The sequence below is a fragment of the Eretmochelys imbricata genome, chromosome 10 (assembly GCF_965152235.1).
Source record: "Eretmochelys imbricata isolate rEreImb1 chromosome 10, rEreImb1.hap1, whole genome shotgun sequence".
Taxonomy (NCBI): Eukaryota; Metazoa; Chordata; order Testudines; family Cheloniidae; genus Eretmochelys; species Eretmochelys imbricata.
The window spans coordinates 34,812,974-34,840,221 of record NC_135581.1 but is presented as its reverse complement, the minus strand read 5'-3'; the positions used below and the strand labels follow the sequence as shown (position 1 = coordinate 34,840,221).

At 46.2% G+C, this 27,248-nt stretch overlaps 1 protein-coding gene across 1 annotated transcript in view; it reads right to left on the bottom strand.

The window, feature by feature from the left end:
* Positions 1–3,320: 3,320 nt before the first annotated feature.
* DNAAF8 (dynein axonemal assembly factor 8) overlaps positions 3,321–27,248 on the bottom strand; it is a 147,930-nt gene continuing 124,002 nt past the window's right edge. The window contains exons 25-30 of the mRNA XM_077827455.1: positions 19,060–19,255; positions 15,567–15,661; positions 8,564–8,684; positions 6,739–6,956; positions 4,852–4,934; positions 3,321–3,423 (exon numbers count right to left, since the gene is read on the bottom strand). Coding sequence (XP_077683581.1) covers positions 3,321–3,423; positions 4,852–4,934; positions 6,739–6,956; positions 8,564–8,684; positions 15,567–15,661; positions 19,060–19,255 — 816 coding nt within the window. The remainder of the gene's footprint in view (positions 3,424–4,851; positions 4,935–6,738; positions 6,957–8,563; positions 8,685–15,566; positions 15,662–19,059; positions 19,256–27,248) is intronic.

Genomic DNA, 27,248 nt, shown 5'->3' with positions numbered 1-27,248 from the left:
TCAGAGGGTGACATTCTGGGTTGTGCCTTTCAGAAGGGCAGCACAGAGCTCATGTCCCAGGGGGTGGGCAGCTAAACTGGCTTCAAGCCACCTTAGTGCCTTCCCCATCCTGGGCTCCTCTACAGCCCCCAGAGTTACAGAGAGACCTCAGGGTTTGTCTACATTTTGGCAGCCTCTTGGGGATGCCCTTTGGGCCACAGCACTGCCCAGCATCCCTGCAATGCTACTTTCTGAGGCTCCCCGCAACATGCCCCCAGCCCTGCCCTCGACATGTCCATACGCCAGGTATTGTAAGGAGATCCTTGGAAGATAGCATTGTGGCTGTCTTTCCTAGGGCCTGCACTAGGGGAATCCTCCTGGAAGATATGGGACTTTTAGGGCCCCTTTACAGTGGTCTGACCCCTTTCACCTGGCACAAAGAGGCTGGAGTGGGGGTGAGGATCTCCCCAGAGTGCTTTGGAAAAAGTCCCCCACTCGCTGCTCTCACAACCCCAGTCTCTTCGCTTGCTAGTATTTTTTTCCCTTCTATTCCATGTCTGTTTTTTTCCCTTCTATTCCATAGAGTTTTTCTGATGCAGGTGAAGGGAGGGAGAAGCTAAGACAGCCATCTTGGCTGCTGGCTCGCAGCAGAAAAACTCCCAGAGGATTCGGGAGCCAGGCAGAGCTGTGGGATTAGAGCTGTCACTCAGAGGAGGCAAGTTTGCACATTTGCTGTACAGTTATTGATATCTGTACAGTGTCCAAGCAAAACTTAGCACTCTGACTGGCTAACAGCGGCTAGATGGGGGGCAGCAGGGCTCTTACTTAGCATACAGCTAGTAGGAAATAGCTGTGTCCGCAGTTATGCAAATCAGATGGCCAAAACCAATCAGAGTGCACGGAAGTGCCTAACCGAGGTATAGGTCATCCCAGCCTGACAATTCAATTCCAGTGTGATATATACATACACATTACCATGTGCTTTGTTAAACAGAAAAGGCAGCAGAATCCTATAGGGAAATAGCATTCCTTCCCCACATATTCGAGTGAGTCTCATAAAACAAAGCAGCCACCACTCTCTTTTTGGAGCAGTGCAGTACATCTGCCTGGTCTTAGTATACGATCTTAAAGGGTAACCTAATGATTCATAGTACCTTACACAGACGGCCCATCCATCACACTAGAGAGAATTCTTTCCCAGGTGTCTGGCTGGTGGTTCTTGCTCGTATGCTCAGGGTCTAAAACTGATCGCCATACGTGAGGTTCAGAAAGACATCTCTAGATCAGACTGGCAGAGACCCTGGGGGTTTTTCGCCTTCCTCTGCAGTGTGGGACATGGGTCATTTGCTGGTTTGAATTAGAGTAAATGGTGGATTCTCTGTAACTTGAAGTCTTGAGGACTTCAGTAACTCAGCCAGAGGTTACAGGAGTGGGTGGGCAAGGTTCTGTGGCCTGCACTATGCGGGAGGACAGACTGGATGATCATGATGGTCACTTCTCCTGGCCTTGACGTCTATGAGTCAAATGGGCAATCCCTTTTCAGTACTGTCCGTGACTTAGCTCCACTGTCGAAGGCTGCAGCTCTGCTCAAGTGATCTGCTGTAAATCTTAGCTTCTCTTATTTAGCCCTGCTGCCCTTTGCCTGCCATCGTATTGTTTCTCATTAGCTCTGACCTGGGAGGTCTGGCTGGCACTTCGTAAATTCATCAGCAAGGGACCAGGGGGGTCAAACATAGTTCCCAGGGACATCCTTTGAAGCAGTTTAAACTCATTTTTCTAGGAGTTTGCTCCTCAGGTTTTGCTCCATCATTTCTAAAGCTACCTGAGCAAAAGACCCCTTGACAATGGGAGATGGTATTTCCCACTGTGCATCCCTATCCAACAGCAGGAAGTACCATGGCTGGCACCGTCATCAAGGGGGCACTATTTTCTACATTGATTGCAAAATGCTGCATTTGCTCTTCTCAGGACAAAGCTGAAGGCCTCATCGGTAAATTCCAGTGGGCCTGCTCCTGCTCCCACTGAAATCAATGGGAGATTTGTCCTTGCCTTCAGTGGAAATGAGATTGGGCCCAATATGCTGATTGGTGGAGAGGCTGGGTTGAACACATGTATAGCAATGGAACTTGTCCTGGCACAGAAAACATCCCAAGCCTCTTCATCATGGGCTGATTGCCCATTTATTGGCACAAGACAGAAGAGATTTTATATCAAACAGCTACAACCAACATAATTTCCAAAGCAAATCAGAGGGTATCCCAAATACCAGTGGACAGCCCAGAACTGTTGTCCTGGCACATTACATGGCAACAGTTGACCACCATTGGCAGCAGCAGGTATGATGGTGTTATATATTCGTAGCTGGCTTCTAAAGATGGGCTACCTAAGAGCTGAGTTTGCAGACCTTCCCAGGCTTTGTATCACACTCTCAGTTCAGCACTGGGGACCTGCACTGCCTGTCAGGGGCAACACAGAACACCTGGTACTGGAAACTACAGCTTTACAGCGCCAATTGTGGGAGTTCACACCTTGGCAAGAACACAGACCTGGGGGTGCCATCCCAGCTGTATCTTCTGAGGCTTAACCCTTAGAAGCTGGTGCTGAATGTTGAATTTGGGGAAAATCTGCCATCTGTTGTCAGCTCCAATGAGAGCTATGCCATGTTGCCAACACATCTGACACTCTCCCTTGCTTTCCCAGACAGGCTGATTTGCTGGCTACCATTTCTCATGCAGTCCCAGCTCTTTATACCCCTTACACTCCTTGTTCAGCCAGCACCCTGCCTCCAAAGCTCTTGTCTGGTTTGGAGCTACTTGACACAATCCATGTTTGCAATGTGCTGTTGAGAAAACAGCCAGCCAGCCCATGATTTAAAGGGTTAATGAGCTCACTGCCCTTCCCCCACCTGGATCAGTGTGAGGACTTCTAGAATTTTAATGCCAAGTGGACGATTTTCTATCAAAACTATTTTTCAGTGGAAAATTAGGTTTTCAACCAAATGAAACTTTCATGAAAAGTATCCGATTTATGTGAAAACCTGTGCTATTTTGCCAAAAGGACAATATATTTCTATTCAAAATGGCACCGCAGCATCTTGTGGAAATTGCAGTTTGAGAGCCTTATGCTCCCATTCTCTTCCATGGGCTGAGATCTCTGGCCAGACGACATCTCCCTTGATGCACCACAACCAGGGACTCCCATGATGCACCCCTCCTTCCCTCATCAAGAGAAAGTTTCATTTTTGTTCAAAATTTCCACCAAAAATAAAAGCTGTTTTCTGACCAGCTCTACAGCTGTTTTCTTAATCTACAGCCAGCAGAACACAATGGAAAGAAAAATGGCTATTTTTGTGGACCAGGGCCTCCTTCACTTGCCTGTTTCTCTGTTTGGGGATACAGAAGATGCTGCATGCAGTCCAGCACAGCCCGCTTCTGCCAGCGGCCACTGGGGAGAGAGAAAAAACAGCAAGGGAGAAGCAAATGTTACTCTGCTGTCTAGGCTGTCAGAGTCTGCAAATGACCTCGCTGAGGGGAGGGGTATGTTCTTTGCCAGCAGCTCAGGCCATGTGCATCTGTTGCTGAAATTTTTTACACAGATAAATCCAGGGCTTTACAAAGCTTTGTATAAATGGATTGAGGCTCTTAAAATATAATCCCTCAGACAAACGGTAATGACCAGTGATGTAACAGAGTCTCTGGGGAAGTGGGGGAAACAGAGAAGCTCTGGTGGAAAGCAAAGATCTCACACAGGGAAATTCTAAAGGACTTAGTTTTAGTTTTTTCCCAAATACCCAAGCCTTCTGGAGCCACTCTCAGAACCAAGAGGTCTCCACTAGTCCTCGCTCCTCCCACTCTCAAGCCAATCAAAGCCTGAATCAGCCAGAGGACAAGGACTAGAGGTGCTGGGTAAGAGTTTCAAAAGCACCTTGATTTGGGAGACTAATGTCCCAGTGAAAATCAGTGAGGCTCCCTAAGTCACTTGGGTGATTCCCAGCTCCCACAACTAGGTACTGAGCTTGGGTGACAACATCAGACCCCCTTCATAGCTGGCCAATGTCTCCAAATGGCCTACCAATGTATTTTTAAAGATCTGATAGTTTTCCAGCATTCTTGTGTGTCCATTCAATAAGAGCAGTATCCTGATGGTGTTATCCAAGGGGATGCTGCACAGCGGTGCATTGGCCTGTTGTGCTGTGTGATGACCCTCATGCGTGGGCTCTGCCAAGTTCTTGGCACAACAGAGCCATCAGAAGAAGCCAGGTGCATGTAACTGCACATCACATTGCAAAATATTAGCCTGTAGTGTTGAGAAACCCTGCCTCCTGGGGTCAATGGGTTAATTGGTATGATGATAATTCTGTTCCACTAATCAGTCCCCGTGCGGGGTTCTGTTTGTTTTAGCACATTTACTCCTCTACCAGGCATTTGTGGTGATTTATTGAACAGGTTTATTTTTTATTTCACTCTCTGGTGTTTGTTTGAAATTGGTTTTCCATAGTAAATGCAGAATCTACACAGATATTCTCCTAGCAAGTTTATTGATTCAGCAGTTTATTCTCAAAGCAAGACTTTATTTTGGAGAACTCCCTGTGTCTTTGCAAAATAAAATCCCAAAGCCATCCTTACTGCATCCTTGAGAGACCCCAGCACCTGGCTGGGGTGTTTAGGATGTGTGACTTCAGAAATTAAAAACTCTCTAACATGCTGATGCATACCCCTGCCCCAATAAATAATGACAAATGTGTGGCCTTTGCGAGGTAACTACCCTTAGGAGAGGCTAAACTGGAAATGAATTACAGAGAAGACAACCCAGCCCCATGATTAGCTCAAGAGCTCTCTGGCATTTGGCTGATGTGGTGTTGTCCTTGCTTACCTGTCCAGCAGGGACTCAAAGCAAATAATGGCATTGTCTCGCTGTGCTGCTACCACCAGACATGCCCCGTCCAACAGGGAATGCTGCAAGGGAGGGAAGAACACCAGGTTGGTACTAAGACCACTTAAGTAACTCTGCGATTGGCTGCTGACAGCACAAGGAACACCTTGTGCGCTGCGTGGGGGGATGAAAGCGATGGGGCAGCATGCTCTTTGAAATGCCTGCTCCACCAGAGTTCAGTTGTTACTCATTCACCTTGGGCTTTACATTTTTCCTAGTCATTTCTCTCTGGGCGAGAGGCAAACTGAGGTATTGAAAAGAAACTGTGGCCTCAGGTGTGTTACTCAGACTGCAATAGCAGGAGGAAAGGGAGTTCCCAGAAGGACCTGTCTCCTTCTGGCAGGGGGAGAGTGACTGCTGTAATGACTCCCTTTGGCTCAGCGCGATCAGGCCTGTGTGGAAATATACCAGCCCAGCCTAACTCTGTTTGAAGACATTCCTCTCTGATTGGGGAAAATAATTTCTGGGCAACCCTACTGGTGCTGCTTGGCTTCCATCATACTTACCCACCCCTTTGTCTTTCCTATAATAGCTGGGGATCTTCCCTGGCGCATGAGGGACTGGTATTCTTGGGATAACCAAAGGGGAACAGGCTGGTGCTTAGTCTAATTGGTTGCTAGATGTAATTGCTCTTCTATACAGACGTACTTTAAAGGGATAAAAAGAAAAGGAGGACTTGTGGCACCTTAGAGACTAACAAATAAATTATGCTCAAATAAATTTGTTAGTCTCTAAGGTGCCACAAGTCCTCTTTTTCTTTCTGCGAATACAGACTAACACGGCTGCTACTCTGAAACCTGTCTTTAAAGGGATAGTGTCAGTTTAAAAATCACGCTTAGAAAATATCTTACCTGCTCTTGCTACAGTAATAGCTAAGACCCCTCAAGCTAAAAGGTCAGAGGCAAAAATATTTGTCTGTATTTTCTCAGTTGGGTGACTGTGTGCATTTGACAGTCCTTTGTTTATAGCCACTTCCAGGGAACTCATTTCGCTCCACTGTTTGCTTTGTGCATCTGACAGCACTTTCTTGTATAGTCCACTTCCCTGCTCCTTTCTAGTCAGCTCCCTCTATGGGTGTGTCTGTCATACAGCAGCCAGGGAGGGGCTCAAATCCTCAGATGGCATAAGTAGGCATAGCTCCATGGACTTCAACAGCAGTCCTCACATGCTTAAGTTAAGCATGTGCTTAAGTGCTTTGTTAGAGGAGGGCTCGAGTTCTCAGTCCTTTGCAGGATCGAGCTCTGAATAGCTATGTGTGAACACACTGGACTATCCTGAAGATTACTATTGGGTACCTCAGCACCAGAAAGCTAGTGACAATCTGGAGGGAGTTCAGAGATAAGCAACTAAAATGACTTGGGGGTCTGGTTTCTGAGTAAAACCTATGAAAGAGTTAAATATGCTTAGATTGGCTAAGCGAAAACTAGGCGGCTGGGGACAAAATCTCCTCCCAGTAAATCAAGAGTATAATCACCAAGAAGAGAGAGGGATTAGTTAGCATAGCAAAAGGGAGATAGGGATTAATGGAGTGAAATTAACAACAGGGAAATAGAGGCTGTATATATCAGGGCAAACGTCCTCCCTGAACCTGCGGCCTAGACTCCCAAGAGAAATTGGGGATGCCCCTGTAATTATAACTAGCCTGGAGTCAAGACAAGCAAGTGTAATAAGGCACAATCATGCATTGATAGGGAGATGTACTCGAAAGCCTAACAGGGATTTGCCATCTCAGGAGTCACAATTAAGTGAAACTAAAAACTGTATAGACTAGCAAATGGCTCTTCTTGTTTGGGGGGCAGAGGGAGGAGTAGCTCCATTGTTCCATACCATTGTCGAAACATCGCACCCCTCAGTGCTCAGTGTCTCAGAGATGAGGTGAGCCTGTGATTTGTCCAGCACGGTGAGCCGTATCCCTGTCACTGTGAAATCTCTGCCAATCAACTGGTCTAGCAGTCCAAGGTAAGGCGGGCGCTCTGAACCCCGAAGGATTATCCCGGGAAGTATCAGGCAAGTGGTTTGGCAGAGTGTATCAAGCAATGGCAGGTCTGATGAGAAAAGATCAAAACACAACAGATTGTTGTTTAACATTTTTTTTAAAAAAAACCTTCTAAACACCCTCTCCTCCCCCAAACAAACTAAATAACACAAGGATCAGAGGTTCATGCAATGTTATGTTGTGTAATTGCTTGCAGATGTGATTGCTCATCCCAAGATTTCTGAACTGGTGTGTGCGTGCGTGTATGTGGTGTGTAGATAGTTAGACAGTAGTAATGACCCCATTTTCAGAGACATCAGACCAGGAGAGCGCCTGATTTATTACATGAGCTACTATTCCATTTAATTTCTTCCAGGCAAACAAATCTGTTAATCCATCTGGTTTTATAATCCAAACATGTCATTCTGATCAGAAGCCGAAAAGTTTGGTGTGTTTCATATTTCCCTATGATAAATCTGTTTGTTTGTATAGGCAAAAGCTTTGTGGATTTGATGAACAGGAGCCAAAGGGACAGGTTTCTGTGTGTGCAATAGAGCCCTCTAGTGTCCAAGACGTGGATGCAGCATCTGACTTACTAGAAGCACTTACTGTAGTGCCTGATGGTTTAGTGGCCACATGTCCTTGCCTTCTCAGGACAGTCCCACTCTGGAGACTGTCTCAGAAACTGACGTATGGGTGTATTGTGTCAATCCAATATATTTCATTACTCTTCACTCTACTTAGACAACCTCAAAGTAAAGGTGTGACATTTACGAAACAGCACCCGGGAGCTAGCAGGATAGATTCCAGGATTCGCTGCCAAGACTAGGAAACAAAGTGCTGCATGCAGCTTGCAAAGCATTCCCCCGGCTCCTCAGGGAGGTGTTTTACTTGCAATAACTCTTTTAAATCAGGAAACAGATCAACAGTTTGGGACCTATGCTATAAACCTGGCCCTTTCCGACTGTGCAACTACTCAGAAAAAGGTTCTGCATTATGAGAAAGGGCTGGGAACTACTGCCAGGAAAGGCCTGGACTGGAGAAATCCTGATGGTGTCCTCTCAAGCAGCCTTGTCTGATATGCCTTTGCATTTCCCATCTGCCCAAGCTGAAATGTTAGATGGAAAATAATCACTGATTGAACTATCCCCAGGTGGGAAGGTCAGCAAACAGCCCGCAGATAGCGGTGCATGGAGCCATCAATTCACCAAGCATGCTCCCCCTTATGCACAGAATTACCAATACCTTATTCCTGCAGCTCCTTGAGAACAATCTGGCACAAGCAGAAGTGACCTGTGGGAGTGAGTAAAGTTAAGGGCTAGGTCTAGTCCTCCACGCTGAGGGATAGTTAAGACCCATGCCTCTGTGCAGCCTGTCCCTTACTTATTAATGTGCAAGGCAGGAAAATGGGCACAGCTGAGAAGATGTGGCCTTAAGTGTGCTCATCATGCTAATGAGGCACATGGGCCCTGATCCAAAGTCCATGGAAAAGGCCTGGCATTCAAAGGGTTAACAGGCCTGAACTACTTTTGAGTAGTTCTTTCCAGCTCCGAACTGTCTCTGCTTTCTGAAAGGACATCAAGAGCAACTTTGGCTGACACCAGATGGTTTGTCTTGCTGGCCAACTAATCAATAGCAGTTTGAGGCCTATAATGAGCAAGCTCTACATATCCTTACCTAGACTATGCTGCTGCTTGGAGCCCAGGAAATTGAGTTGCCTTCTTGTTTCATGTTTTACAATCCTGTGCCGCTTGCTGATTTCCGGTCTGACTATCGGGTCACATTTCATGTTACAAATCTGCAGGAGGGAAGGGGAAAGGCACATCATGTGATTGGTCTCCCACAGTATTCTTGCCAGCAAGTTAAAAAAGTATGGATTGGATGAATGGACTATAAAGTGGATAGAAAGGTGGCTAGATTGTCGGGCTTAATGGGTAGTGATCAACAGCTTGATGTATAGTTGGCAGCCGGTATCAAGCGGAGTGCCCCAGGGGTCTGTCCTGAGGCCAGTTTTGTTCAACATCTTCATTACTGATCTGGATGATGGGATGAATTGCACCTTCAGCAAGTTCGCAGATGACACTAAGCTGGGGGGAGAGGTAGATACACTGGAGGGTAGTGATAGGGTCCAGAATGACCTAAACAAATTGGAGGGCTGGGCCAAAAGAAATCTGATGAGTTTCAAACCGGACAAGTGCAAAGTCCTGCACTTAGGATTGAAGAATCCCATGTACTGCTACAGGCTGGGGACCGACTGGCTAAGCGGCAGTTCTGCAGAAAAGGACCGGGGGATTACAGTGGATGAGAAGCTAGATATGAGTCAACAGTGTGTCCTTGTTGTCAAGAAGGTTAACGTCATATTGGGCTGCATTAGTAGGAGCAGTGCCAGCAGATCAAGGGAAGTGATTATTCCCCTCTATTCGGCACTGGGGAGGCCACATCTGGAGTATTGTGTCCAGTTTTGGGCTCCCCACTACAGAAAGGATGTGGACAAATTGGAGAGAGTCCAGTGGAGGGCAATGAAAATGATCTGGGGGCTGGGGCACTTGATTTATGAGGAGAGGCTGAGGGAACTGGGATTATTTAGTCTGCAGAAGAGAAGAGTGAGGGGGGATTTGATAGCAGCCTTCAACTACCTGAAGGGGGGTTCCAAAGAGGATGGAGCTAGGCTGTTCTCAGTGGTGGCAGATGACAGAACAAGGAGCAATGGTCTCAAGTTGCAGTGGAGGAGGTTTAGGTTGGATATTAGGAAACACTATTTCACTAGGAGGGTGGTGAAGCACTGGAATGCGTTACCTAGGGAGATGGTGGAATCTCCATCCTTAGAGGTTTTTAAGGCCTGGCTTGACAAAGGCCTGGGATGATTTAGTTGGTGTTGGTCCTGCTTTGAGCAGGGGGTTGGACTAGATGACCTCCTGAGGTCTCTTCCAATCCCAATCTTCCGTGATTCTGTAATCAGGATGGGTGAAGCTTTGTAAACAGCTATTCAGGAAAGCTGAGAAGTGTTTTGTCAGGATGTTGCATACACCTGTAATTGCCAGCCTAGGAAAGGCCCAGTCACATAGTTGGGAGCTGAAGGAACGCTCTGCATGCATTACCCCTTCTTTGTGGTTAATTCAGGACGGCGCCCTGTTATCCTTTTAAAGATCCTGCATCCAAAATCCTTGCCCAGGCCAGACTCTCTAGTCTCCAAGAATCAACCCACTGGCATAATGGTAGCATTTCTAGCTCCCTAACTCTTTGGATGCGAGGATCATACTGGAAAATAAAATCAGAATAGCTACCAAGAAAGTAAAGGTTTCTCATTTCATTTTAGCTACAGGCAGCCTAAATTGTTTTTCACTGGTGGATTAAGTTCCTGACAGCCCAAACCATTTAACACTTGCAGTGCTGGTACATATGACAGGTAAAGGGCCCCACTGTTTAAGATGGTGCCATTATAGGAATAGCTTGTGTGGAGATATGTTGTATGTCCTAGGGATTGGTGCCATCCTTTTGCAGCTAGAAGCAAAGAAAGGGTCCATCTAACACAGTCTTTAAGCACTGGGTTCTCCCCTCCTCCCACTTGCCTTTTCCTGCCTCTCAACCTTTATGACACTGGCTAATTCCCAGGTGTGCACCACCTACAGGACTGATCTGGGGTTTATGTGGGGCCCCCAGGATGGGGAAAAGGGAGGGTTTGTGGTCACTGAGAGGCAGGTCATGTTGGGACTTTCATGAGGAGCTAGTTTGGACTTTCCTAACCAACCCACTCTCTTGATGTGACCTGCCTCTCCCCGAGGCTGTGTCTGTGTGGCTCTCTCCTTTAGGCTGGGAAAGGGCAGGGCACAGGCAGGAGATGGGAAGAGCCAGCATGAAGGCATAATGGGGAGTTGGGGACAATGGGGAAACAACAGGAGCTCCTGCTAGAAGAGGGGAGAGGTTGCTGATAAATGTCTTTGTTCCCAGTCACAGATTCATAGATTCCAAGGCCAGAAGGAACCACTGTGATCATCCAGTCTGGCCTCCTTGTCTAGCCTATCCCTCTGTGGCAGGCACTAACAATGTGTTGTCTGTAATGTTTTCAGGACAGATGCATTTGGGAGAAAGTGTTGTTTATGAAAGTGCAGGGCTAGCAGCTAGTCCCGACATAACCTAGCCAATCGCTGTACAGGCTGCACAAGTCTACCATTACATGTCCTCCTGGCCAGCAGCCCTTTGTGATCCTCTACTTCTCAGCCCCTGAGCCCCCTCACAGCTCTGCCAGCACACATCACCCCTGACCTGCAGCCCCTGGCTATTGCAGCCCTAAGATCTCACACAGCTGTGCCTGTGCACCTCAGTTTGGGACCCCACAGAGCTATTTCAGAGGCTGAAACTCTTCTGAACAGAGACTGCAGATGATTGCAGACCACATGGTGGATCTGGATAAATGCCCATGCCGGACAGAACCATCGCATTTTAATTTATTTCCTAACTCCCAGGTGAACCCTTTGCTTTTGAGGTGGATGGTTAGTGCAACAATTCATTGTAAAACCTAGCCCTTTGCTGCCTTGTTTTCCCATCTCCAAGCACTCCCTGAATAGGAAGTGTTCAGGCTAATCTCAGGCTAGGGGAGTCTCTCCGTCTGTGCATGGAGCTCTTGCTCTTCTATATTCCCCAAGGTACTTCTGTGTCTTTCTTGAAGGTTTAGTGTCTCTCGTTTCCCACTGCTTTATGTCCTTTACTCTTGAGGCCTTACATCACAGCTAACATCTTCCCAGCCAGGGAGGACTGGACAGGACTTCTTTTACAGCCCATCAGTTACACTCCTTAGTTGGTAGTAAAGGTTGCTGGAGTGGGCCTGAATATATCCTCTGACAGGAGCTGGCAAGGATTTCTGAGGCACATACAACCTTTGTATATAAGAGCAAACTAAGTGCATTGCCTCTGCAACACTCCCAGCTCATCCCAATCTCACCAGCAAGAGGCTGGGAGCAGAAAGATAGTTCATATAGGTGTTTTATTCTAAATACTCCATATATGGAAAGAGAAGAAGGATCTCCCATACCATGTACTGCATGCAATTTGAAGAAGCAGGGTTTCACCTGGCTTTCAGTTGCTCCTTCCCCAATGCAAGCCTGGTTCTCCATCCATGCATTCAACATTGAATCTACTATGAAATGGAATGGGATGGGGATGACTGGGTTTTTGTTCTAGGATGAGGCTCCTTATCCCCCAGGTGTTATATATTCTAACAGGGGTCCTCCAGCGCAGTATTTCTTGCAAGACAACCACCGAGAGAAGTATTTCTTACCAAGTAAATGTTTACCAAGTATTTTTCTTCCCATCTGTTTTGCAAATGGGATTCTCTTGAAATTCATGTGACTCAGGGAAAGCCCTGAGAAAAAATCCTTCTTCCACGTCATTCCCTGCAGCTTTCTGTGGCTCTGTGCAATTGTATGGTGATGGGGCAGAAGGACTGGGAGAATGCCATAACACTTTAATTAGCTTCCTCAGTATTGTGCCTCAAGAAAAGCCCTGGAGCATGATTTTCAGAATGCTGCATACCTCCATGTCTAACTCATGTTGATGGGAGTTGCAGATGCTCAGTGGCTTGGCAAATCAGACTCTTATTTTCTACCCACTGAATGTCGGAGAGGCTGGATTGCTGCTGTCTGTGACTCTTGTTGCCAGTAAGCCACTTCAAGAAACACCCCTGTTGACTCAGTTGTGGAATCCTGGTTCTAAATCTTCAGACCAGAGCACTCATGTTTGCTCAGTGTAATTGGCCTCAAATCCAGTTTAGAAAAACCAGTCAGATACTCTGGGTCAGCTTATGTTAGTGCTCTATGGCAGGAATCATGGAATTGGAGGACTGGAAGGACCTCAAGAGGTCATCTAGTCCAGTCCCCTGCACTCATGGCAGGACTAAGTATTATCTAGACCAGGGGTCTCAAACACACGGCCCACAGAGTTATATCCTGTGGCCCTCATAGGCACCGACTCTACCAGCAGCCAAGTTCCCCTCCCCACCATGCGCGCCATGTCCCCCGCTCCTCCACATACCTCCCAGCACTTCCCGCCGCCAAACAGAGGGAAGTGGGAGGAGCAGGGATGCGGCGCGCTCGGGGGGGAGGTGGAGAAGAGACGGGGCCGGGGCGGGGATTTGGGAAAGGGGTTGGAAAAGGGGCAGGGAGTGGGAAGAGCTGGGTCGGGGACTTTGGGGAAGGGGTGGGAAGAGGTGGGGCAGGGGTGGGGCCTCATGGACTAGATGAGCAGTCTGAGGTATGAAGTTCAGCATGTATGATTCTTTGCTGTGAGTAGTTGGGAAGAATGTTTGTTAAAAGGGGCACTGTATTTTGTATGAATAGTTACTTTAAAAAGTTCCTGCCATTACAGCTATGTTGATAGACTGTTAGTGTAGATCATCATCAGTGTTACTGACCACATAAGGAATAGTTACAAGTGTTTATATTTTATAAAACTCCTCTTCACATTACAGTTTTAAAAAAGTTAATACATTGACTTTTAATAGCATACTATATTACTCTTCATTTTTTTCATTTTTGACTATACTTTTGTATTGTTGTATGAAAAGGTTTCAGTGATGCAGTCCTCGGGCCAATGTACTAGTCCTCATGTGGCCCTCATGGTGATTTGAGTTTGAGATCCCTGATCTAGACCATCCCTGACAGGTGTTAGTCTAACCTGCTCTTAAAAATCTCCAATGATGGAGATTCCACAACCTCCCTGGGCAATTTATTCCAGTGCTTAACCACCCTGACAGTTAGGAGTTTTTCCTAATGTCCAACCAAAACCTCCCTTGCTGCAATTTAAGCCCATTGCTTCTTGTCCTATCCTCAGAGATTAAGGAGAACAGTTTTTCTCCCTCATCCTTGTGACCTTTTATGTACTGGAAAAGTGGTATCATGTCCCCCCTCAGTCTTCTCTTCTCCAGACTAAACAAACCCAATTCTTTAAATGTTTCCTCATAAGTCACGTTTTCCAGACCTTTCATCATTTTTGTTGCTCTCTTCTGGGCTTTCTCCAATTTGTCCATATCTTTTCTGAAATGTGGCACCCAGAACTGGACAAAATACTCATTGAGGTCTAATCAGTGCAGAGTAGAGCAGAAGAATTACTTCTTGTGTTTTGCTTACTGTTAACACATCCCAGAATGATGTTTGCTTTTTTTGCAACAGTGTTACATTATTGACTCATATTTAGCTTGTGATCCAGTATGAACCCCAGAACCCTTTCTGTAGTATTCATTCCCAGGCAGTCATTTCCCCATTTTGTATGTGTGCAACTGATTGTTCCTTCCTAAGTGGAGTACTTTGCATTTGTCCTTATTGAATTTCATCCTATTTACCTCAGACCAGTTCTCCAGTTTGTCCAGATCATTTTTAATTATAATCCTATCTTCCGAAGTACTTTCAACCCCTCCCAGTTTGGTATAGTCCACATACTTTATAAGTGTGATCTGTATGCCATTATCTAAATCACAGATGAAGATATTGAACTGAATCAGACCCAGGCCTGAACCCTGCAGGACCCCACTCGATATGCCCTTCCAGCTTGACTGTGAACCACTGACAACGCCTCTCTCGGAACAGTTTTCCAACCAGTTATGCACTCACCTTATAGCAACTCCATCTAGGTTGTATTTCCCTAGTTTGTTTATGAGAAGGTAATGCGAGACCGTATCAAAAGCTTTACCACAGTCAATGGTTAGGTAGACGGAAAAGGCACCCATAGGCGGGGCACCAGAACAGGGAGAGCCAGGGGACTATGCCCCCCCCCTACTTTTTACTGGCCATAAGGGTGAGCAATGGGGGAAGGAGTGGAGAGGAGCAAGTGGGGGGTGGGGTCTTGGGGGGAATGGGCGGTCTGAGGGTGGGGCCTCAGGGAGAATGGGTGGCACGAGGGCGGGAGCTCAAGGAGAACGGTAGGTGCGAGGGTGGGAGCGAGGGCGCGGGGGAAGGGGCAGTGCAAGGGTGGGAGCTCAAGAGGAATAGGCGGTGCGAGGGTGGGAATGAGGGCACGGGAGAAGGAGTGGTGCGAGGGCGGGAGCAAGGGCACAGGGGGAAGGGGCGGTGTGAGGGCGGGAGCTCTAGGGGAGTGGGCGTTGTGAGGATGGGAGCTAGCGTGCGGGGGGAAGGGGCGGTGCAAGGGTGGGAGTGAGGGCATGGGGGGAAGGGCCGGTGTGAGGGCGGGAACTCTAGGGGAACGGGTGGTGCGAGGGTGGGAGCGAGGGTGCGGGGGGAAGGGGCAGTGCAAGGGCGGGAGCTCAAGAGGAATAGGCGGTGCGAGGGTGGGAACGAGGGCACAGGGAAAGGGGCAGTGCGAGGTCAGGAGCGAGGGCATGGGGGGAAGGGGAGGTGCGAGGGCAGGAGCTCTAGGGGAATGGGTGGTGTGGGAGTAGAAGCAAGGGCGCAGGGGCAGTGGGGGGGGCCTCGGGGGAAAGGGCAGTGCAAGGGTGGGAGCTTAGGGGGTAAGGGGCGGTGCAAGGGCGAGGGCAGGGGCTCAGGGGAAAGGGGCAGTGCAGGGGGGCAGGGACACAGTTCAGGTGCCTTTGGCCACCCCACTTTTAGTGTACTTCCACCGCTCCTTCCCATAGGGAATATAAAGAGGAAGAGGATCAGAGTCCTGGGGTACTAGGGCCACAATTATTGCTCTGATAGAGCAGGACATTCTTCAGGACAGGGCAGAATCCTACCTCTTCTTCCTTTAGCACCCAGGAATCGGCACAGCACAGCCCTTCTGGAAAAAACAACTTCATATCTCGGACAGCAGCGTGATAGGATCTGGAGCCTGACAGACAGACACAAGGAGAGGATTCTATCAGGCCAGGAATTAAACATTCTTTAGGCTCACACTCATCTACCTGCAAGACTGATGGCGTGCAACTCACTGAAGTAATTGCTTTAAAGGGCAGCTGTTATATACAGTCACCGCAAACATTTAAAAGCATGATATTTACATTTGCTTCATTGTCTTCTTGGTATTTTGATTTTGCTCTATTATTTCTCAGCTTTGTTCTTCATACAAAACAAGACTCCTTTCATTTCCTAGCAGGGTAATAATGGGACTCATTGGAGGTAATCAGTGAAACAGTTCACACTGCGGTGATAATCCACTACCATGGCTCCCATGCTGTCTAGATCACATCAGTCAGGTATTATTGGATGGGAGGGAGCTACTAATGATCTCAGTAACACTGGTGGTGATAACTTACAGTGGCGTAAATTCTTTCCCTTTAAATATCAGCCACTCCCAGAGGGAATGAGTGTCATAGCTGTCGTCATCACAAGCACCACTACAACAGGTAGTTATACTGGGAACACAGCTGAGATAGTCACTCTGTTATTACTTTAGTGGCTCAGTATTTTCATCAATAGGCACAGCTCAGACACGAGGCATAATGTGTTATTTAATCATGCCCCATTCTGCACCTCTGATGATGTCAGGATTTTGGAGAGGGGGACAATATGGGTGGGGGGTACACAAGAGGAGGAGGATGGACTTGTGGTTAAAGCACAGTACTGGGAGGCAGGAGGTCTGGGTCCCAATCCTGGATGTGACACTAACAGACTTGTGAGGTGCTGGGAAAGTCATTTAACCACCACATGCCTCAGTTTCCCCTTCTGCAAAATAGGAATAATGAGATTTTCGTACAGCACAGGAGTGCTGTGAGGCTGTATTTACATTGCTTGGAAGACACTGGAGAAAGAAACTTTATTCCCCTGGACTGGAATTCAAGCAGATTGTCGATATGTCGGAGCAGACCCATGATCCTGGGATGCAACAGTTCTCTGTACCAAAGCCTGCTACCCTCTGGAGAATGGTCACCATTGCAGGCTGCACAGACTCAAAATATGAATATTTATTTGTGGTACAATAGCTCCCGGAGTCTTCAGTCAGTACATACATAACGTGAGAGACAGCCTTGGCCCCAGCAGTTTATAATATAATGATCACTGGTGCGTAAGTCATGCTGCCAGCTGCAGAACCCTTAAGCCTGATTCGCCATTGCCCTACACCTTGTGAAAGTCATTTAAACCTCTGCAGAGTGGGTGTAAAATGCTCCCAAATCAGAACAGGAGACTTTTCCAGCCCCTTTGCACAAGTGTAAATGATCACACAAGATGCAGGGCCACAGGGCATCAGACACCCTTGGACCTTGGTGTGGAAAAAGAAAGTCCAGAAAAGAAGGAAGTGGTACAGGCTGGTCAACTGCTAGTATTAAAACTGCATGGCTCAGTTTGGTGCCATCAGCAGAATTCTAGCTGTGTGTTTTGCTTGATTTTTCTTGACTACTCTAGGGACTGCTGCTATGGGAGAAAACCCACACAATTAGTGTCTGCTCCAGTTTGGTAAGAAGACATCTGGCAGGGAGCCAGAAATTTGCCTTTGTCTGGAGCAAACATAAGGACACTTGGTGTTTTTTCATATGGCAAAGAAATCTTCTTGGGTAATCCCCTCTTGATCGCTGATCGGTCCACGCTGAATGCTCCTTTTCCTCCTCAGTGTGTCAAGCGCTTTTTCCTTGCTTGGAGGAGGGGTATGATGAACTGATGAATGCCCCGTTTCCAAAGATGGACTGCTTCTTGGCACAGCAGGGTGGACCCTGCCCTGCCTTGACAAATTACAGAGTACACTGTCAACAGCTGTATTGCCTTCCCTGGAATGTGTGGAAGGAAGCCGTTGTGTGCCAGCCAAATTAGTCTCAGCTCCAGTACACTGGTGTGTAATCTGGTGTCTGCATACAGGTGTACACCGATTGTGGGTGTCAACTAGCCCAGCTATGTGACTGAGGAAATGGATGGGACTAGTGATTCTAAGGGACCCTTCTGCAAACATTGTGTGGGCTGTGTGATCTCTTGAGGAATAGGCACTCTGGGGCCAAACCATCAGCTGATGTAAGTCAGCATGAACTCCAGACTTCATAGGAGATACTCTGATTTTCTGAAATACTTTGACCTTTTTAAACCATGCCTGGTGAGGTCTCATTCACAGAGTTTTCAGGATATGTAAATCTATCAATCTGTTAGGAACATGAGAAGTGGGGTTTTCAGGATGGGTTTGCGCTAATTAAACAGTTCTGAGTATTTCTTCAAATCTTTCAGGCAGGTAAATCCTAATCTTCAGTTACTCCCATGGATGGGATGGTCTGAGTGGAAGTGGAGACGGATTTCTCTTGGTTTATCCATAAACCCAAGGACTGGAATAGCGAACAACTCTTGAAGGATGAACTGCATTCCTTGAGGCATCCGTATAGGGGAAGATGCGGATTCTCTCTCTTTGCAAGGGAGCTGCTGTCGGAACGAGGCAGTTGGTAAATACTGTGTATGTAACAGAAAGGCCAAACAATAGAACTCTGTATTGGCACAGATCCTGTTGGATGCAGAAAAGATACTTCCCATCTGTAAGCTGGCCGGATGGATGGAAGTATGAGTCTTTGAAGCAGAGAGCGGCAAGCCACCCTTATGAATTTAGAAAAGCTCTGAAGGAGACTGTCATCATCCTGACCTTGAACATGCAGATCAATCTGCTGAGTGCCCTCAAGTCCAGCAAGGAGAGGGATGGGGAAGGAGGGTGATTTGGTGACATGGAGTGAAACTAAACAGAAAAACCTAATTAACCTAATGGGGCTAGAGAATGGTACCTATGGAACCAAAATCCATGTGCCTTCTAAAGCTTACTGATTTATTTTAACAAATTTATTTGAGCATAAGCTTTAAATAAATTTGTTAGTCTTTAAGGTGCCACAAGTACTCCTTTTCTTTTTGCGGATACAGACTAACACGGCTGCTGCTCTGAAACCTGATTTATTTTAAAAACTACTCATGTGTCTAATATCTGATTTAGCTATTTGACAACCAACTCCAACTAGGGAGAAAGATGAGAAGACCACAGAGTTGAAAGTCAAGAGATCAAAGGGAATTCTGACTTACCACTTTGATGGCTTTGGCCAGAACCGAGGCTGCAATGGGGCTATGCCTGTTTATACATCTCTACCTAGAATTCTGCACAGCCACTACACAACAGCCAAAGCTTTCCACAGGCTTCTGGGCTTTGGTGCAGTGTGGAGGAGCCTCCCAAGGGTTGCTCTAGACTGACAATGCTTGAAGAAATAGTAACAGTGTATGTTTGTTTCTCTTGGCATATGTGAGTCCCTCAAATAAATTTTTCTTAACTTGGAGACCCACCGTAAAATCCGTTTTGGACTGAGCTGGCACCGTACTGAGCCCTCCAAAAGCATGAGTCTAATGTTTGAGCCAGCGTAGGGTCCTCTGGCCCCAATAAGTCTACCAGCTTCTTTACAGCATTCTGTCTCTGCAGGCACAACACAAGGGAGGAACCAGAGGTGAGGTAGCTGCAGTGAGCTTCCAAAATTGCAGGCTCCTGAAAAGAAAAGCGGGGTGAGAAAGAGATTACACTGATTCCTGTTGAGTATTAGATACACCTGGCAAACTTCCAATGGCTAACAACATCCATACCATAAGCAAACACACTGGTCAATCTTCCCTGCTTCCTGTCCTCTGTACACTATAAATGGCCATGATCTCTTTAGACAGAGCTGCCACAATATCCCCCCAAGATCACCAAACCAGCATATGTGCACATGCAGCTCACTGGAGAGTGTATGTTACAGGGCCCACTCTGCACCCGATCCTCAGAGAATATCAGTCTGTTACAGCACCAGCTAGGGACCCTTGTCTGTTTAGCTCAAGCTGTAGCAGCTTTCGCTTTTAGGTCTGGAAGCCCCTGGTTCAATCCAACATGGCAGCTTTCACACACACACACATACATACATACATACATAGGTCTAGTGGTGTTTTAAGATAAATCCTTTGGAAGAACCAAAACAAATCCCGGTTTCCCTGAGGATGTTATAATATTCCACTCTGGCATATGTGGTCCATGGCCGCACACATCCTCAGTTCAGGGAATATGGATAGGGAGAGAAGGAGTTAATTCATGGTTGGTAAGGAACACAATTTGCTACAATGCAGCTTAGACATCATTTTCAACCCTTGTAAATATCTGGAGAAAACTCCTTTTCCAGCTAATAGTGAGCATTCCCCAGTGGACAATACACTGTATATATAAATCTTCCCACTGTAGTTTCCACTGCATGCATCTGATGAAGTGAGCTGTAGCTCATGAAAGCTTATGCTCAGATAAATTTGTTAGTCTCTAAGGTGCCACAAGTACTCCTTTTCTTCTTACTGTAACAAGAGTGATCAGGTAAGGTGAGCTTTTACCAGCAGGAGAGCGGGGGGATGGTGTGGCTGATGTTATTAGGCCCTGTGATGGTGTCCCCTGAATAGATATGTGGGCACAATTGGCAACGGGCTTTGTTGCAAGGATAAGTTCACCACTAACCCAGGAACTTATCCTTGCAACAAAGCCCGTTGCCAATTGTGCCCACATATCTATTCAGGGGACACCATCACAGGGCCTAATAACATCAGCCACACTATCAGAGGCTCGTTCACCTGCACATCCACCAATGTGATATATGCCATCATGTGCCAGCAATGCCCCTCTGCCATGTACATTGGTCAAACTGGACAGTCTCTACGTAAAAGAATAAATGGACACAAATCAGATGTCAAGAATTATAACATTCATAAACCAGTCGGAGAACACTTCAATCTCTCTGGTCACGCAATCACAGACATGAAGGTCGCTATCTTAAAACAAAAAAACTTCAAATCCAGACTCCAGCGAGAAACTGCTGAATTGGAATTCATTTGCAAATTGGATACTATTAATTTAGGCTTAAATAGAGACTGGGAGTGGCTAAGTCATTATGCAAGGTAGCCTATTTCCTCTTGTTTTTTCCTACCCCCCCGCCCCCAGATGTTCTGGTTTAACTTGGATTTAAACTTGGAGAGTGGTCAGTTTGGATGAGCTATTACCAGCAGGAGAGTGAGTTTGTGTGTGTATGGGGGTGGGTTTTTGGAGGGGGGTGAGGGGGTGAGAGAACCTGGATTTGTGCAGGAAATGGCCCAACTTGATTATCATGCACATTGTGTAAAGAGTTGTCACTTTGGATGGGCTATCACCAGCAGGAGAGTGAATTTGTGTGGGGAGGTGGAGGGTGAGAAAACCTGGATTTGTGCTGGAAATGGCCTAACCTGATGATCACTTTAGATAAGCTATTACCAGCAGCACAGTGGGGTGGGAGGAGGTATTGTTTCATATTCTCTATGTATATATAAAATCTGCTGCAGTTTCCACGGTATGCATCCGATGAAGTGAGCTGTAGCTCACGAAAGCTCATGCTCAAATAAATTGGTTAGTCTCTAAGGTGCCACAAGTACTCCTTTTCTTTTTACTTTGTGTAGTGACCCACCCACTCCCAGTCTTTATTCAAGCCTAAGTTAATTGTATCCAGTTTGCAAATGAATTCCAATTCAGCAGTCTCTCCTTGGAGTCTGGAATAAAGACTGGGAGTGGCTGGGTCATTACACAAAGTAAAACTATTTCGCCACGTTTATTCCTCCCGCCCCCTCCCCCCAGCCTACTGTTCCTCTGACGTTCTTGTTAACTGCTGGAAATGGCCCACCTTGATTATCACTACAAAAGGTTTTTTTTCTCTCCTGTTGGTAATAGCTCACCTTACCTGATCACTCTCCTTACAGTGTGTATGGTAACACCCATTGTTTCATGTTCTCTGTGTATATAAAATCTCCCCACTGTATTTTCCACTGCATGCAACCGATGAAGAGAGCTGTAGCCCATGAAAGCTTATGCTCAAATAAATTTGTTAGTCTCTAAGGTGCCACAAGTCCTCCTTTTCTTTTTGCGGATACAGACTAACACGGCTACTACTCTGAAACCTGAAAATATATATAGAAAAATTTCACAAGGCTGTGCTGTGATAAAAAAGTGCTGTTGAGCACTGGTGGAAGAATTTTAACAACACAGAATATATTTCAATTTTTCGAATCAAGAATTTCAGACTGCATTTCAATTTTTTCAAAAATGTGTTTCTGTTTCATTGAGTGAAACAGACTCATTTTTCATTTTTTGGAAATGTTTGATAGAAATTTGTTTATCAAGGATATTAACCAGCGCATTACCTAAATGTCATTGGCAAATTAAAAATGCTGATATCCATTTCAATACCTGTTTCAAACATGTTTGATAAAAATGTCGATAAAAATTCCAATTAAAATGTCACAAAAGACTTTTGGCAAAAGAATTTTTTTTAGGATAACAGAATTTTACAATTTTTTTTCATATAATAAAGGTAATTTCTCAATGAAAAAACATCCCGTTTGAAAACTTTTTAACAGTGTTAGTGCTATTATTTTAAAGTACGGTCCCATTATGAAAAAAAACCCAGTACAAATGCCAGGGATCTAGATTTATTGTCTTGCAATGGCTCCCTAGCAAATGTGTTTCATTTTCAGGTGATGTTTCTAACTATTGACACTGAAAACTCATGCTGGGACCAGATAATCAAGCTGGCTTCTTTCCTCCTGGTGCACTGACACTAGTAGTAAAGGTTCTATAGGCCAAACAGTGCCCTCATTTACTCCCATGAAACCTCACAGTCTTCAGTGACAGCCTTGTGTAGCACATGTGTAGCTGATTGGAACCTAGTAAACAATTGCCTCAAGGCACAAGAAAGATCAGAATCCAGCTGTGTGTTGGTTCTGCAGGCCTAGCAGGACTAAAAAGCAGCAAAATCTTTCCTCCCATCCCCCAAAGTCTGAATAGAGGATTCTGAATCTACACAAGGAATAGACCTAATGAGTGAAGAGGTACAATTTGTGCCTACTGTAGTCATCTGAGTGCAGATCCACTCTCATTGGGTTGGGGCTGAGATCTGAAGGAGAACTTCAGCTCTGTTGATTTGGCCTTCATGTTCATTTTTAGATTAACATTACTATGGACCCTGAATCTTCAGATAAAAAGTATTATTGTAACTAATGTGATTAGAAAACCACAGCAAACATTTGTATCATGTGCCATTGGCCAACAGTTACTAAGAATGAGAGGTTACTCACCTGTCCAGGAACTGGAGTTCCTCGAGATGGATGCTCCATGAGACAATGTGCACACCCATTTAGTCATCAGTGCTCACGGGTCTGTGCCTGCACCCTTACAACTCTTTGTGCTCCCGTATAAAGGCCTGCCACTGCTCCAGTTCCTTCTCAACCTCGAAGCCCAGCAGGACTCCGAAGCTGAGGGGAAAGGAGAGCAGTTGATGGAGTACCCACAAGGACAAAACATCTCGAAGAACTCCAGTCACTGCAGAAGGCAAGTAACCTCTCTTCTTTGAGTTACTATCCCTATGGGTGCTCCACGTCAGGGAATTTATGAGTAGTATCTCAGCACAGAGGAGGGTGCTGAGCAGGTGACTCAGTACAGGCTGGAAAACAGATTCACTAAAGCCTTTCTTTAGGTCTTGAAAAGCCTTGAAATAATCTGTGTAGGATGGCAGAGGAGGCAGAGCTGCCTTGTCTGGACAGGAGGAGGATTGTGGTGTCTCCTCCTCTACCCTTAAGTCCTGTTTCTCCAGAGACTTTTCTTGAGGAAGAAAATCCTGAAGTGCCGATGGCTGTTGATCTTCACAGGTCATTTTGCATGAGGGCACCCTATAGAGCTGGTCATCGTAAGGGGCCCAAGGGTTCAATAAGGCCCACTGAGGGGGGGCATAAAGGAAAGGAGTGGGACCCAGAGATTCTCCTATCAAAGGTGATGGGTCATATGCTGACTGGTTACAGGGGTCTCAAAGGAGGAGTCTGGAATTCGAAAGGGATGGAATCCTAAATGGAGGCTGAGTCCAAGGAAATGTCCTCTCCTGTCTCCAGTGGAGAAGCTAAAGGCACCACTACTCATGCTCGGATGGGTACAGGGGACTGAGGAGAGATGGGCAGCCATGTTGTAACCAACAGATTAATCTTTGTATGAGTATGGGACAGTGCTGGAGGGCATGCCGGTTCTAGTGGGCACTGGTGGGAAATCCCCCGCATACTCTTCAACAGAGGGGATTAGGGCTCTTCCATAACCCAGAGGTCCTCATGAGAGAGGAACCTGGATGGTACCAAAGATGGTACAGATGGTTGGTCTGTATACTTTTGATAGCTATGGGTAGAGGGAAATGGTACCAGGTGGGGTGAAGACAACTTTTGTAAAGAGTCCTTGCCCTTTCAGGGGTCCTTCAATTTGGAGAAGTCTGATCCGATGAAGCAGCCACATGGGGTTACTTGTTGGAAGGCTTCATGGCAAGCAGCTTAGTAGTAGAAGACTTTCTTGGTGGTGCCAGCATCTTGGTACCATGACAGCCTTGGCAGTACTTGCACTGGGACATGAGGTCTCTTTGCTCCCTGGTCTTAGTGGTGACTTTTCCCTCCTCTTGGTCTCTCTTTCAGGGGAGTGGGGTCTCTGCCCTATGGTATCTGCTTGACAGAGCTGAGGAAGCCACTGGAGTGCTGTGAGTGACTGAGGCTGATGTATGGAGGACGGGGAATCAAGATACTCCTGGTTCCTGCTCTTGAAGCTGGAGCACATCTTACACTTGGCTGGGATGCGAGACCCTCCAACACAGCAGAGGCAGCTGGAGTGCTCATTACTGAGGAGAAGAGACCTGTGGCAAGTCTGGCAGAACTGGAATCCCAGGTTATTGGGCATAACCTACCAGAAAAGACCACAGACTGGCAGGAGCCAAGAGCAGAAAGGCCCTGATTGCAAAGAAAAAAGGGAAAGGGCAATTCCCCCCTCCCAAAAGCACAAGACTGTACTATAAAAAAAGGAATAAAGAATACTATCAAGATAAGACAAAATAAAATAAAAAATAAACCAGCTGTGTCAGCTAGCTAGCGGACACTGCAAACTCCATCTCAAGCCAGCGTGGTTGGAAGGAAGTAGTGGGGTGGTGGGTCAACCCCTCCCTATATGCCCTCATACCAGTGCCCAAGGAGGCATGGGACGCAGGCACGGAGCTGCAGGCACTGCTGACAAAACTCTCTGATCAAGAGTGCACAGGTGTGCACACCACCTCTGGTGGAGCATCCATGGGGCAGTAACTCAAAGAAGCTGTTCTATGTTAGTATTTAAGATTACAAAGTCAGAATAGTGATCATGTTGCTGTAGATATTATTTGGCATGCATGTAACCAATACCTTAGAAAAAGAAAGGACACACTAGTAGCTGTCATGTTACTGGGAAAAATGCCAAAATCTGATTTGACTTCGAATAGTATGTATATGTCAGAATAAACCTAATATCACCTACGGGCTTAATCCAAAACCCATAGGAGTCCTTCAGTGACTTCTGTGCACTTTGGATCAGGACCCAAATGAGAAGGAGATGGGAGATCACGGACAGAACTTTTAGAAGGGTTCAGCACTTGCAGTCAGGACCAGGTTTTCAAGTGCTCAGCTCCCATTTAGTCACCAAAATTCATGGCCAGATTTTCAAAAGAGCTCAGCACATTGACTGCACATGGTTCCCTAGGAGCTGCAGGACCCTCAGCAATTGGAACATTTGGCCCTTTGTCGGGGCCAGACTTACAAAGATGCCCAGCTCCCATGGAGGCATTTACAGAGGGCCACAGCTGCAAAATGGCTCAGCAGCCAGCAACTCCCATTGTGACACTTAGCCAGATTTTCAGAAGAGTCCAGCACCCAAAATGTGCTTTTGAAAATCTGCCCCTTTAATTAGGTGCCTAACTGGGAGCTGAGCTCTTGTGAAAGTCTGGCCCCAACAGTGGGTGCTGAGCCCTTGGAGATCTGACCCCGGGCTCTTCTGAAAAGCTGGCCTCACGGCTGAAAGACTCTCAGTCATTGTCTATGAATGGGGATCAGAACCCTGAACAGTATACAGTACTTCCTGCTCTTCATTCCCCACTGCTACAGCCAGTCTATTATCTCCACTTTCTCACCTGCCGAAATAATAAAACCCGCTTTTTCCCATGAACAAGAAAACAATACTCTGTAATATTTAAACTCATTAGTCATCAGCTCTTTAAAGGAACTAAATCAATGCTCAGCAGCTGCTCTGGAGAGCTGGAAAAACACAAGAATAAGTCAAGAAGTTCAGATGAAACAACAGTTCTCTAAAGCTTCCCACCCCCTCCGTCTCTGAGAGACACTGGATCTTTTTAAATAGCCGTCCAAATACATGTATGTTTCTGGTGGTCAAAGAAAAACCACCCCCTCTTTATTTTTTTAATCTTATGATATACTCAAATTGCGTACAGCTCTTACCACCCACTCCCAATAACCCCACATCTCCCTTAATGGTGACCTGCAAGGAGTTTTTTGTAAAAGATGGGTTTGTGCCTTTTTTGCCTTTGTTATGATGTAGAAACAGAGGCTGAGAGTGCTCTTTATTTTCTTTAAAGAAAAGTTTTCCCGCCTGCTTGTTTGTTACTTTAGAATGGGGTAGTCAATATGCAGACCACAGGTCAGACACTTTTGAACAGTCAGCAAAATCTTTTAATTTACTTATTATTATCATGATTGTTATTATTTTTTCTGAAGTCTGGACCTTGACTACACCTTGACTAAGAAATTTGGACCTTGACAAAAAGATAATTGATTTCCCCTGTTTTAGAATATAGCGACAGAGCAATAAGGACAAACCTTATTGAATTAAGTTCAATCTTCCTGAATTAAGATCACTGTATTAAAAATGCAAATGTTTCTGTGTTATTGTGGGATTGGACATAACACCTGTGGGGGGAGACATGGCAGATGTAAACCCTGGAGGGGGTAAAGAGCTTCAAAGCAAATGATTTTCCAGACAAGAATGAACTTTTAAAGTTATGTGGGTTTCTCAAAATCTCTACGGGTAGGTGTATGCAAATGTACCCTCTTTGGTTATGCAAGAACTCAACCTTTTGAAGCTTTGCCCTGAGGGTGGGACCTTTGTCTGCTGATCATCCGTTTCACAGGGACAAGATCAGAGGCCCAAACTGTATAAAGGAGGGACCCATAGATGCAAGGGTGTGCTTGTTCTGAGCCATGGTGGTTATGGCCACGCAGCCACAGAAAAAATCTTTGGTGGGGTTTGAAGGACTGACTCCTGCCAGAGCCGTTGGAGTTGGAGTGATCTCTGGTAAGCTTATTAGCATGTGTGTAGGTTGTTTTATGGTTTTTAATATGTTTTTTCCATAATGCTTTCACTTTGAGAATCAATGTGCTTGCTTAGAACTATGGCCAAGTACATTGTTTATAGCCTCTGAGGAGAAAGCAAAGCAGGCCTGCTTAGGCAGTCTGACTTGCTGGGGTATGTACAGGGTAGGCAGGGAACTATGCAGCATGGAAACACCCCAATCAGGAGGGAGTGTTGGATCTTTAACAAAGACCTCATCTATCTAGAATGTTATTAGACAGTGATGTTAAATAGATGTTAATGAAACCAATAAAAT